The sequence below is a fragment of the Callionymus lyra genome, chromosome 1, assembly GCF_982586985.1.
Source record: "Callionymus lyra chromosome 1, fCalLyr1.hap1.1, whole genome shotgun sequence".
Lineage (NCBI taxonomy): Eukaryota > Metazoa > Chordata > Actinopteri > Syngnathiformes > Callionymidae > Callionymus > Callionymus lyra.
In genome coordinates, this window is record NC_141818.1 from 23433921 (window position 1) to 23447461 (window position 13541).

Here is a 13541-nt window from a genome sequence, read left to right on the forward strand (position 1 = left end):
GCAATAAAAAGAATGAATCTCCAAAAACATTGTTTTGAAAAGTGTTTAATACTCAGACAATAACAAGTATTACAATGGTTGGAACAGCTTTAATTTGAGTCAATATTGAACATTAATTACTAGGCAGTGTCCAATAGTAACATCAGTTATGCGTTTATAAAAATAACATGTGTGATTGAAAAAAAAGAGTAAAACAAATACTCTCAATAGAAACAAGTTTTAGAACAATACACAACAGGATACATACAGGTTAACTGCCTAATAAACAATGAACAAGGATAAGAATCTTCATTTGTGGTGGTAACTAAGTTAAACAATTTCCCGAAGGAGACCTCCTGAGGGATCAATAAAGTTTTACCTTACCTCTTCAGACATTAACTTCTATAAACAAGCAAAGCCTTCTTTCACATGTGCTAGTATGAGTTTCTTAGTTGGTGTTTTGATTTTGGATGCAGCAGGGACAGCAATGTAAAGAATCATGGATGAAGACATCACAATCCACACAGAACACACTGTGGCACGAAGGGCATCTGAATACCTATCGACAGAAGCAACAGATCCATATTACACTCAGCCCAAATAAATTATTTAAATAATGTTCTTTACACTAAGACACACTTTTAAATGGATTAAGAATGAAAATAATATATATTATGTGGGTCATTTTATTTTCCGTTGAATTACATTGACTAAAACATGTAAAATGTCCTCATGTCTGGAAAATCTCCTACAGAATAACTAACACATTAATTCCAAACATTTTTATTGAATGATCTATAATTTGCTAAGAAAAGGAATCATCATTGCATGTTTCATACACCACCACGTAAGACCTACATGCTGTGGCTATTAATACTAATAATTGTATTTATACAGCACTTTTTTTACCAGTTGTTACAAAGTGCTTTACATAAGAGCAAACAACTTTAGTTATAAATATAAGTGGTTGGCCACAGCATGTTTAAAAGAACTGGGGGAAACACCTTCTAAAAGAGAAGTGGGGATGTGGGAATGAAATTGAGAGCACATGAGGTGGTTTTCATCCTGGATAAAGTCTTTGATAAAACAGGGAGGGTCAGTGGCATAAAATTAGTAAAATAATTAAAAACAGAGAGGCTTGTGTCAATTATCTTATCTAGGGGTGTTATCTGCTGCCTTATTTCTTGGACTCTGGTAATAAAGAATTGCAGTATTTCACAGTCTCTGGGAGTAGCATTTGGGGTGTTGGATTTTTTGGGATTAAAAACATTATCTAAAACCTGAAATAAACTCGTGGGTTGGCTTGGTTGGCTAAAATCACATTAGAAAAATGAGATATTTTTGCTTCTTTGACTGCTGTTTTTTAATGAATTTGTCCGCATTTCTTTGGATACTTCAGACAACCTTTTTCCATTTTCTTTCATTTCTACAACATTCTTTGAGGAGTTGATTTGTACTTTCATTTAGCAAGGGTTGTGGGGATCGGACAAAACACGTTTTTTTTTAATTTGTCCAGGATGGTTTGACAACCGCTGTTAAAATGAGAGAGTAGCTCTTCTGTGTTAGACATTACAGAGACACAGTTTCTTTCGATTTAAAAGTTGAATTAAGTTTATGAGCCAATGTTTTAAGTAGCAAGTTCACACAAACCTATAATAACTTATTTTCTTTTTCTGGAAGATGGGTACATTCTGTTAAGATTAACCACACTATCTGATCCAGCCTTACACCCCAGCTCGGGCTCTGAGGTCTGTGGATCAGAATCTACTGATGGTTCCTCGCACACGGTTCAGGACCAGAGGAGAGAAATCTTTTCAGGCTGTTGCTCCTAAGCTTTGGAACGATCTTCCTCTCTCTTCGCGCTTGATGGAGTCTACTGACTCTTCCAAGAAACATCTTAAGACGTTTTTATTTGTTCAGGCTTTTCCTTGATTTTCTGGAACTCCTGTTGTGTTTTCAGTTTTATCTTGATCTTTAAAATATATACTTTATTGATTATTGTTTTGATTGTTTAAGCGCTTTGTGACCCTGGTCTGGAAAAGCGCTATACAAATAAAAATCACTTACATTTAACAAGACACAGAAAATAGTAATGCTTGTTTATATTTGTAGTTCAGAATCAAATTTTGCAAACCAAAAAAAAAAAGAAATTGTATATTATTTGGGTAAGCACAAGAGCACTAAAAAAAAAAATATATGATCAACCAAATGATATGTTAAGGGGTGAAGATTTGAAGAACGCATGTAGTTTACTCCTGGATGTTTAGATAGAGAGTTCATTATATAAAAAAATCGAAATTTTTACTAATTGTTTCTAAAGGATTGGATTCAGCACTAAATGCATGCATCTTGAAGAAGATCCTTGTCTTATTGAGGTTAATGTGCCTCTTTAAATCAAATAAATTGATGTTTTAAGAAACTCACCGTTTTATCTTTTATTTGTACTTGACATGCTTGACAGAACCTAAAAAATGAATACAAACACAATTTAGTTAAAAATGATGTATAGAAACAAGTGTGAGACATACCCATCATCTTGTTCCTCTAATAAACACTCTGCAAAGGTCATCAGGGGAAATAGATGGTGGAAAGATCGAGCTAGATGAGGAGCTGAGACCAACGTCAAACCTAAATAACAAATGTAGAACGGAGTCATGACGAGTCAAGATTGGATTGATATGTTAGAAAGCGGACATACCACAGACTTTACATTCCACCGGCAGCACACAGTACTTGGCTTGGCACTGCGGACAGAGGTAGCCACTGACAGACAAAATGGGATTTTGGCTGCTCTCTAGTAGACTGTAAAGGAAAGAACAAGGTTTGTGTAAAAAGTCGACAGGAAAACAAGAAAAGACAAAAGTATTGTCCAAGCTCCAAGTTAAGTTGTAGAGTTCCACCAGAGGGGGATGAAGATGCATCCATCTAGCCATCCATCCATCTAATGACACGGTTTGTAAAATGGATGTCAATTTAATTTTCATGAAAGTTGACAGGTGGAACTAGGAAGAGATTATTTAGTTGTGTATAGGATTAACATCTGGTTGAGAGAGTCGTAGCACCAGCTGTTTTTCTCGTTTGCTTCCTCCTAACTCAGCTTGGCAGAGGTCTGTGCTTTGTAGTGAGTGCACCTCTAGTTTGAAATGTTTGGTTTTCATGTGGTGGTGTGTTGAAGAATAAATCATATAATACTGGATCATTTTTATGATCGGTCTTTTGTGTTTCACAGGATTTAATGAATGAAGAGGCTAGTCAAAAAAAAAGATAATTTATTTTTGTATGTTTTATAGTCCCTTTAAATTAAATGTATTAAAATATATAATAAGTGCTGTTGCCCAGGTAATGTTTTTTATTTTTTATTTAAACCACCCAAAACCGCCCACATCCTAATGTTATAAAAAATGGTTATTGTCCATAGCTAACCCCTTCTACATTATAAAGCAAAGCTTTGAAAATCTTTACTTACGACATGCTGAAGGAAGGTTTTGCCTCCTGGTCATTTAAAACGCTGATAGTATGCATCGGGAAACCTGAAGAAATATAGACAGACTGTCAACTTAAAAAGGACACACAGAAAGGCAATGACAATAACACCGACCCAAGCAGTAGGCTGTGATGTGTTACACCAGATAAACGTTTTGGATTTATTAGTGGTTAAGCATCTTGCCCGGGGTAGACACCCCATACACAGAAAGATTCCCAACTCTGTGATTTAATTTACTAGATATTCAAACGACACATTAAAAGAATTTACTCACTGACCCATGCGTATTAAAGAACACTCAGATGCAGCACTGACTGGTGGAGGCTTAACGTGCTGCAGGAGCAGCTCTTTAAAGTGAGCTTCATCCAGGATGATGTGATATGAGCCCCCCGTCTCTTTGGTCAGCGCCGTACACACTCGGACCTCAGCCGATAAACCGATCACCGACACGCGCACCTGGAGAGTCTTCAGACTCTGAAAGAACAGATCAGAGAAGAGCCACATTATATAAATAACAATCATTTAAAGCAAAATTTCATCGACAAACAGTGTAGACACTAAAATAAAGCCACGACCAAGATCCATGTGTTTTAGTTGAAGGGCTAGACTAGGGCAAGAACCAAATGCGATCTGAATCCTAAACCTGCTGATAATATGACTGTGGATATAGTGAAAGATAATATTTATGGACAAAAAAACACTACTACTAATGTGATTAAAGTGTCTCTTAAATAGACTGTGAACCTCTATTGTACTCTATCACTATTTGTCTGTTTGCAAAAAACTCTCTTTTAATTTAAATGTGTTAGGAAAATGAGTGTAGGCCACATTGATGAGATTAAATATGATTGACTCTGCCGTCATTGGCAATGCATCAAGGTTTATAGTAATAAGTAAGTAATAACTCCAAAACATCATCATGATGAAGGAACTACTGCATCTTCGAGAAGAAGACTTTAACATTTGAAAAATGCGAGTAAGTCAGAAGAGTTGGAGTTTGACATTATTGGCCCATTAGTTTCTGTGAAATGTTAATTAATTATCTTAGTTATAACTCATAATCCAGCCATTAACTAAAGTTGTTAATATAGGTGAGCAACATTTCAAGGTGCCATATCACTTTTTATTAAATGAAAACATTATGACCAACCATCACTTGAAACCCCCCCTATTTAGAGAGTTTTTCAATAATAGAGGAATGTAATTGACTGGTAATTCTACCACCTTGAATCATCTATTAGAATCGAAACACATTATGATTTTACCTTGATAAGGTCATAAATGCTAGCTGGGTCACATGTGGTCAGGCTGCTGAGTATGATCAAAATTTCCCGGCTTGTGTGTCCAGGCATGTGTCTCCATGTAAAAAGACAAGATTGTTGGTGAGAAACACTGATTTTATGTACAGGTGCACATGCTTGCACAAACTGACACATATACCAACATACTTCAGAGTCTGTAAAGCCAGACTGAGTGCATTGTACAAGGATGGCTCTCCAGCACACACAGTGTCCACCACTTTCTTCAAGGCAGATATGTGCTTCTGAGGATTCCCTACATGCAAGAAACACACCACAGGTTAAAATACATTAAAATACATGTAGCTTTAAGTGTATCCCTTGTAGCAGTTTAAACAGACAATAAAAGGTTCTCTCATGCTGACTGCACCTGCCAGATCAGTTATCTTCTCTGCTCTTTTATTCATCGTTGTGATGAATCCCACCTGAAATAAAAGTCACAAACATTGTTTAAGTATTGACCAAATCCAATTAATAACCAGAAAAGTATTTGTAAAAAGTATACAAAGTACTTGCACCCACAAAGAAAACAATGCAGAGGTTTCTTCCATATTGGGAAATAAATACGACTACATTTCAGTGCTAAACATGGTCAATTGGGCCTTCAATGATTTTTAGTAAATAATTTGGTCATAGAAATAAGATCATAATCAGACATCAGAAAACAAATAATGCTAAAAATGAATTACTCTTAAATGATATTTGGAAAAAGAACCATACATTTGATATGTAATATGTATCAGACTTGTCAGTGAGAGCATGTGAGTGGATGGGGAACAGAACATTTAAGGTTCAGCCATTAATCAATGATTTTATTGCCATTGGCCTTGGTGAGGACATAAATGTAAGGATGTTCTATTGAATATTTAACAATCAAGCCATTAGTGGTGGTAGGTTTTCATTGCCATGATAAATATTATGGTTTAAACTTACCTGACTGATGGGGTTTTGGTCAAAATACTCTCCTATAAACGCTTCCAGGAGCTGAAAATAGAACAGAAAGATGCAGGTAAAGCTGTTAAAGACACCTTAACCCCATTGTTATTCTTTTACAGAAACCTGCTCCGACGGTTTATAATATATTTATTAATTTACTTTAAAAATAATTAAAGGAAATGGTCCACACAATAGGTTTGGACCCTTGCAGCAAGTATCACAGCTTGTACACATGACTAAGGGTAACATAACAGTGTTTGAGAGATATTATGATATGCAAACATGATCACAAGCAACACATCTTGAATCTTTTACGGTCCGCAACAAACTGACCTTCAAAGTTGAGGTAAGACGATTTGGCTTCAGGTCATGGTCATCCATGCTTCTTGAACAGTCCACCACCACATAGAGGTGACGCATCTGAAAGGTATTGACAAATATGAAACTACGAGTTTCCCTCTATAATTGAAATAACAAAATTGTCACAATATAAATTTATATAACGTTTACAAAAGCTATAAACATTTAAAAATGTACAAAAGCTACAGTTGCTCAAATAATATATTGGACTTTTCTTATAATAAAGTACATATAAGAGTACTAAGAGGAAGGATGAACTTACCATTCCCAGTCTTACTTGGCCATGACTGTCAGTGACCCTGGAAAAAAAAACAAAAAAAAAACATAGTTTGTTCAAATTATTACTTGGTTTCACTAGTTAGTTATGCATGTACTTATCAATTATATGTATAAACAATGTTACAGTGTGAATACAGTGTCACTGTATATATACAATTAAATGCATGTAGTAAAATATTTTTTGCAACCTTTCTTGAATATCAGTTTAGAATTGAATCCAATTGTACACCAATGTCACATATTTTAAGCTTGTAAGTGCAAAATAAGATTCAAGTTACTTCTCTTTAATGGAGAGCCAAGTAACCGCTGCACTGGTAGAATGACAAACTAAAAGGTTCATACAATATAGTGACAAAAGGATGCACACCGTTTTCTTTTGGATTGAAACAGTATCTCCTCAACCGTGGCCTTCAGTGAGCCAGATTCATCCTCTCTTAGAACCTCCCTGTGGAAGAAAAAACGACAGAAGTGAAGTTTGTTGGAACATATTTCAATTCATTAAAAGTTCAACTGATGTGATGGTCTTACCATGTACGTTCATATCCCCCTTCCCAGCGTTTGGCCTTTTCTGGCTCGTCATCCATGATGACAAACTGATATAAACTTAATGTATCTTAATGTATAATTGAATAGTATAAGAAAACAACTGCAAAATTCGACTGTTGTCGCTCTGGATTAACTCTACCAAGCGGTCACCTTAAACACTAAGAACTGCACTCGATTGTTGTTTTGGTGCATTATTTAACGCGTAAGAAACATTATTACGATAAAGATGTATCCCTTCTCACAAGAGCTTGACAGGCAAATAAAGATACTCATGTGTCAACACAAGAGCCCTGGAAAGTGGATGTTTGATACATTGTGTCGCATACTTATAGGACCGCATGAAACATGCATGGAAATAAAGGTTCCTTTTTACTCCGGTTTCCCTCCGGAAGTGTTGAAAATATTAGAGATATTTTGTTTTTTTGCAATCTGAGAATTAGTTTTCATATAAAACGATTAATTTTTTCACGTTTATGCTTAAATTGTCAAAGGAGCAGGAGACTGTCGGGTTGATTTTCCACAAGTCACATTCAACAGCGACATCTAGTGGTGTTTATACTGTATACTTTAATTTACTTGGAGCATTTTGTTCATTAAATGTGTAGTTTTTCGCAGATGATGCCTATTTTTTAATTAAATTAAAGATTAAGTTTCTTAAATGTTTTAACAACAATTCTAATAAATAATGATTGCACAGTACACTAAATAAAATACATATCGATCTATTATTAATATAGGTCCGTATAGCCTGGTAATTATTAATTCAATCTGAAGTCAAGTTTTCAAATTTTTATATTTTTCGAGATTTCTTTTTTTAATTAAGTAAATAAACATCACTTCCGCACTGTGAGGTCCACGTGACGCGGAGCGCGAAACTCTATGCTGACGTAATGTCCGCTTAGTTAGTAAACTTCCATCTCAGGTCTGGTCGCAGGACTGGTCGCAGGTCTGCAGGTTTATGAAAAATGACACGAATTCTGAATGCAATTGTGGCTGTGTGTCCCGACCTGGGAATCGGCCGAATGGGGGAATTGCCGTGGAACCCGACCAGATTGAAGTGAGTGGATGAATTCAGGGAGAGCAGTTACACAGAATATAGTTTTTATTTATTTGTATTCACAATTGTCAATTTGCACTCTCTTCTAGTAACGAATTCAAACATTTTCGAAAGCTGACGTCAACTCCATCCGTGGAAGGTAATACATGAATAAAATATTATTTTTATCTTAACTGACTTTATGTCAATAATGTAATTATAACAATGTATTTTAGAAAGGCACAGTGACATAGAGGAATTCCATTACTTTACAAGTGTTAATGATTACTCATGTATTGTTGTACTTTGGCATCCTTTTATATCGTCCTCCATGAGTGTTGGTCCCTTTTTGTTCCTTTTGCTTTCCTCAGATGCATAGTCAGCATTGATTGAGTAGATCATTTGAACAGTTAAAACAATGAGAGTGGGCAATGCACCTGTCATAACGCACTGAAATGAAGGATGATTTTTATTGCTGAGGGTCTCTGATCCAGGAGCACTGATCAGTATCACCTTGCATATAGTTGCATAAAAAGTTTAGACTTCCCTATGAAAGTTAATAATCATTAGACATACCCTTTTACATGGTTTTACAGGTTGCTTTCTATAATTACTTACAAAGTTACTCTCAATGCGGTTGGCACTAAAATACTTGACTGACCTTAGAACAAAGAAAGGTTAGGTATGTGTATCCCGGCACATTTGTTCTTCTTTATTTTGTTAGATCTTGATTAATTTCATATTTTAAGAATACATGTTTGAACCAGTTTTAAAGCATTTATTTAGTGTCATAAACATATTGTCAGTGTTTTAAACACAACATAGGGATTTGTTGTTCACTATAATTTGAATAATGAAATGAGATAATGCACAAAATAAGCAATAGAAAAACAGAACCAAGCACCAAGGCAGCTATTGTGCAGCACCTAAACTAATTGCATCAGTTATTTAAACATGTTTTTTAACATATTAGGTAAACATCAAAGCAAGGAATATAATATAATACAATAAATATATAAAATGTCAAAGTAATCTCAACTCAAAAACATTTATAGAAATGAAGCCGTGAACAAAACAAAAACAACTTTCTCAGGGATAAGGAAATTGAAAGGCTGTATATCTAGTTCCCATTATAAGAAGGCCGGTTGGCAGGACACGAGAAGGCCCCATTAGCTAAAAGCCTTCTGTGAAGGTGAGCTAGTGGCTTGAATACTGCCTTTCAAAGAGGCAACTGATTGATTTTACTGTCTGCCTTATGAAATCCTAATGGACTCGGAAAGGTGCCTGTGTAAGTATTGTATCGTTTATAAATAATTGTTTGATTTTAATCATTAAAATTAGATGAGCCATGCATCAACTCAATATATTTTGGAAAAAGACAACACACTAAATGTTATTTTAGTAATGAACTTTGATTGAATTGTATCAAAGAACAGAAAACAATTGACTTTTTCCTAATCCAGGATACTAATTATAAATAAGTTAATTCTGTGTTATTTATTTGTCTATTGCAGAGTGATAATGTTGAGCAACACAATGAAGTGTTTTTGAAAAAGAGTTTACAATGTTTACAGGATTACAGTGCATCCCCCGTTTGATTTTTCTTTTCTTTTTTTTACCTAGCAGTGTGGTTCTTTTGAAAATACCATTTCTATAAATGCAGACCTTGAAGAGTCCCTCCTGGTCACTATTGTATACACAATATAGAATATGCCACAGATGTTTGAGGTAGTGGCAAATTATTTAACATCTTGTAGCTCACTCTGCAGCTTTTCTCGACATGCATTCAGAAAACACTGAAATGTCTGCATCTCGATAAACCTCATTAAAATCTCAGGACAAATAGTCTTGTTACTGTTGACTGTTGACATGATTTTGCGTTATAAAAGGAATATGTGGAGCAGAAATCAATTAGAAAAAAAACCTGCCTCTGGATTGTTGTCAGTGTGCTATATGATATATTTCTAATGTGTAGGCAAGCAGAACGTGGTCATCATGGGGAGGAAGACCTGGTTTTCTATTCCTGAGAAAAACCGGCCATTGAACAACAGGATCAACATCATCCTCAGCAGGGAGCTCAAGTGAGTCACACGAATACTTTGTTGATATCAAAGGTCAAATGCTCCAGTGACAATACTCGCCGTAGGGAACCACCTGCTGGAGCTCACCTACTTGCTCCAGACTTCAGCACTGCTCTAAATCTGGTGGAGACAGAACTGTCGGATCGTGCAGACCAGGTTTGGGTGATCGGAGGACATTCACTTTACAAAGTAAGTCCGGCTTTTACCAGCATAATATATACAGTATATCTTGGAACAGAGAAAGGCACTGCAGGACATTTTTGAAGTGGAGCCCCTAAACTGCTTTTACTATAGTGAAAATTAAACATGGGAATTTGCAAATTTATAAATGACCAAGAAAGGTTTGATATCAGCACATCAACAAACCCTTTATTGTTTTTTACTGTTAATTCTTACTTCACTTTCTAAGATTCTTCTTCTAACATGTCATTCTTCCACCTGGCTTCCCTTATTTTGTCTCTTAACTAAATCATCCTGCCTGAACTCTTCTCTTCATATCTCTCAGTCTCTGCCCAGTACTCTGTCGGACTGATCCAAATACTTGAACTCTATTTTCACTACATCTACAGTCCTTAACTTCACCTGCCTCCTTCTCATTTACACAGGTATTCAGTCTTGCTTTACTTGCCTTCAGTTTTCTTTTCCAGCCCAAACATCCAGGCTAACTTATCAATCAATTTTTTTTTAGCCGACTGTAGCTGAAGCTACCTATTGACTTATAATCCAATGTGTTGTTTTTGCGCATGTCTGGATGCATAACTAACCTTTAAATTGCCTGTAATTGCACACATATCTCTATGTAATGTTTCCTTTTACATTTCTTAACTATTTATTCTATGAGTAAAAGTTTAATCTAAAATGACTGTATATTATCTCTCGCCAGGAAATGATGGAGCACCAGGGCAAGAGAAGGTTGTTTGTCACAAGGATCCTGAAGCAGTTTGAGTGTGACACATTTTTTCCTGAAATCACTCTCGAGGATTATCGCCTAATAGAGTAAGATGAAGCAAAAAAAAAAAAGTTTATTCTATTCCTGTCTGACAATCAACTGATTACAGTCTTGAGACGCTTAACTAAAGTGGATGTAAAAGTCGACAACCCAAATGCAAGAATTCATGCAAACATTCTTGAAACAACACCATGACAAATAATTCACAACTTGTTTCACCTTTGATTTGACCTGTTATGTGGCTAATATTCAGTCAAAACTGTTGCAAATACGTGAATGTTTCTTTTATGTGTTCATATATATTAATACAAGTTTTGTCCTGGATAAAGGTCACATTAAAGGTGAAAAACATTTTTATATATAAAAAAAACAACCTATGGCATTTGAACAGAGGTGTTTATCCTTTTTATATACTGTATATACATTAGTGCAAAGCAAAAGCTTGAGGCGGGTGTGAAAAAATGCTATAAACTGAGAATGCTTTCAAAAATGCAAGTGTCAATAGTTTATTTTCATCAATTAACAAAATGCAGTGAATGAAGAGAAGACAAATGTAAATCAATATTTGGTTTGACCAACCTTTGCCTTCAAAACGGCATCAATTCTTCTAGGTACACTTGCACACAGTTTTTGAAGGAACGGCTGGTAGTTTGTTCCAACCATCTTGGAGACCTAACCACAGATCTTTTGTAGATGTTTCTCAAATCCTTCTGTCTCTTCATGTAATCCCAGAAGGACTCAGGTCAGGGCTCTTTGGGGTTCATACCATCACTTCCAGGACTTCTTCTTTATGCTGAAGGTATTTCTTAATGACATTGGCTGTATGCTTGGGGTCGTTGTCCTGCTGCAGAATACATTTTGGGCCAATCATACGCCTCCCTGACGGTATTGAATGATGGATAAGTATCTGCCTGTATTTCTCAGCATTGAGGAAACCAAATCTCCAACTCCTTTTGCAGAAATGCAGCCCCAAACTTGCAAGGAACCTCCACCATGTTTCACTGTTGCCTGTAGACACTCATTATTGTTCCGCTCTCCAGCCCTTCGGCAAACAAACCTTCTTCTACAGCAAAAAAATTCAAATTTTGATTCATCAGTCCAGAGCACCTGCTTCCATTTTTCTGCACCCAGTTTCTATGCTTTCGTGCAAAGTTGAGTCGCTTGGCCTTGTTTCCATGTCGGAGGAATGGCTTTTTGGCTGCAACTCTTCCATGAAGACCACTTCTGGCCAGACTTCTCCGGACAGTAGATGGATTTTCCTGGGTCCCACTGGTTTCTGCCAGTTCTGAGGTGATGGACGGCTGCACATCTTCCGATTTTGAAGGGAATAAATCTTGATGTGTCTTTCATCTGCTGCACTAAGTTTCCTTGGCTGACCACTGCGTCTACGATCCTCAACGTTGCCTGTTTCTTGGTGCTTCTTCAAAAGATCTTGAACATCTTGAAACCCCAGTCTGCTTTGAAATGGGAGAAACCTTGCTGATGCAGTAGAAGTACCTTGTGTCGTGTTGCTGTGCTCAGTCTTGCCATGGTATATGACAAATGACATGGAACTGTCGTCCACAACCCCAGCTTGGTAGCAGAGCTTTGAATTTTGTGTATGGATAAAATAAAATAAATTCTAGAGCATTGTTAGTTAACAGCATTTTTTCACACCTGCCTAAAACCTTTGCACATTACTATATATCTACTGTATGTTCTCTTGTTTAATTGGAGCATACCTTGATTTTTAGTGTGTGTTCTTCCTTTCCAGGACCTTTCCAGGAGTTTCCTCTGATATGCAGGAGGAAAATGGCATCATGTACAGATATGAAGTCTATGAAAGTGTTGAGCGATAAAATAAATAATTGGATGAAACTTTTTTTTTTTTTTATAAATGTACAATGTAATGACTAGCTAACTAGAAAAGCTGTAAGACGGCAAAGGCCAACTACCAAATTGTTCACTGGACACGGAGTTATAAAATAAAATGGAAACTTCCGGAAGCGCAGCATCTAAACCATCAGGTAGGTATGTCAATTAAATTCCTGAATTATGGAAGCTGTCGTTATTATAGTAAGTAAGTAAGTAATGATTATTTGTAAAGCGCTTTTCTAGAACAGGGTCACAAAACGCTTTAACACTCAAAACGAAAACATAGTTAAATTATTTACTTTCAAAGATCAAACACAGGAGTTCCAGAAAATTAAGAAAAAGCCTGCACGAATAAAAATGTCTTGATGTTTCTTAAAGGAGTCAGTAGATCATCAAACACAGAGAGAGAGGAAGATCGTTCCAAAGCTTAGGGGCAACAGCCTGGAAGGATTTCTCTCCTCTGGTCTGAAAACGTGTGTGAGGAACCATCAGAAGATTCTGATCCACAGACCTCAGAGCCTAAGCTGGGGTGTAAGGCAGGACCACTGATTTAAGGTGGAGCCTGACCATGAATATCTCTGGCTACCAGTTACTTTAAAGATCAACTTCATAATTTTGGTTCTTACTTGCAGTGAAGAGTTTTAAGGATCGGGGAAATGTGAGCTCTAGGTTGTCCTGCTGTAGAATACATTTTGGGCCAATCATAAGCCTCAATGATGGATAAGTATCTGCCTGTATT

General features: G+C 36.2%; 2 protein-coding genes across 2 annotated transcripts; one reads left to right on the top strand and one right to left on the bottom strand.

Annotated features, from left to right (window-relative positions):
* Window positions 1–29: 29 nt before the first annotated feature.
* gtf2h2 (general transcription factor IIH, polypeptide 2) lies at window positions 30–7184 on the bottom strand. The gene is made up of 14 exons (XM_087797829.1): window positions 6865–7184; window positions 6704–6781; window positions 6320–6356; window positions 6031–6117; window positions 5695–5745; window positions 5132–5186; window positions 4912–5017; window positions 4729–4819; window positions 3742–3937; window positions 3446–3509; window positions 2678–2781; window positions 2508–2607; window positions 2404–2443; window positions 30–538 (listed from the first exon to the last, which is right to left on the bottom strand). The coding sequence occupies exons 1-14, from the start codon at window positions 6918–6920 to the stop codon at window positions 428–430; spliced, it is 1176 nt and encodes a 391-aa protein (XP_087653955.1). The 5' UTR covers window positions 6921–7184; the 3' UTR covers window positions 30–427.
* A 603-nt stretch (window positions 7185–7787) lies between these two features.
* On the top strand, window positions 7788–12805 carry dhfr (dihydrofolate reductase). The gene is made up of 6 exons (XM_087809134.1): window positions 7788–7939; window positions 8029–8078; window positions 9894–9999; window positions 10065–10188; window positions 10883–10995; window positions 12702–12805. The coding sequence occupies exons 1-6, from the start codon at window positions 7848–7850 to the stop codon at window positions 12784–12786; spliced, it is 570 nt and encodes a 189-aa protein (XP_087665260.1). The 5' UTR covers window positions 7788–7847; the 3' UTR covers window positions 12787–12805.
* Window positions 12806–13541: the final 736 nt, after the last annotated feature.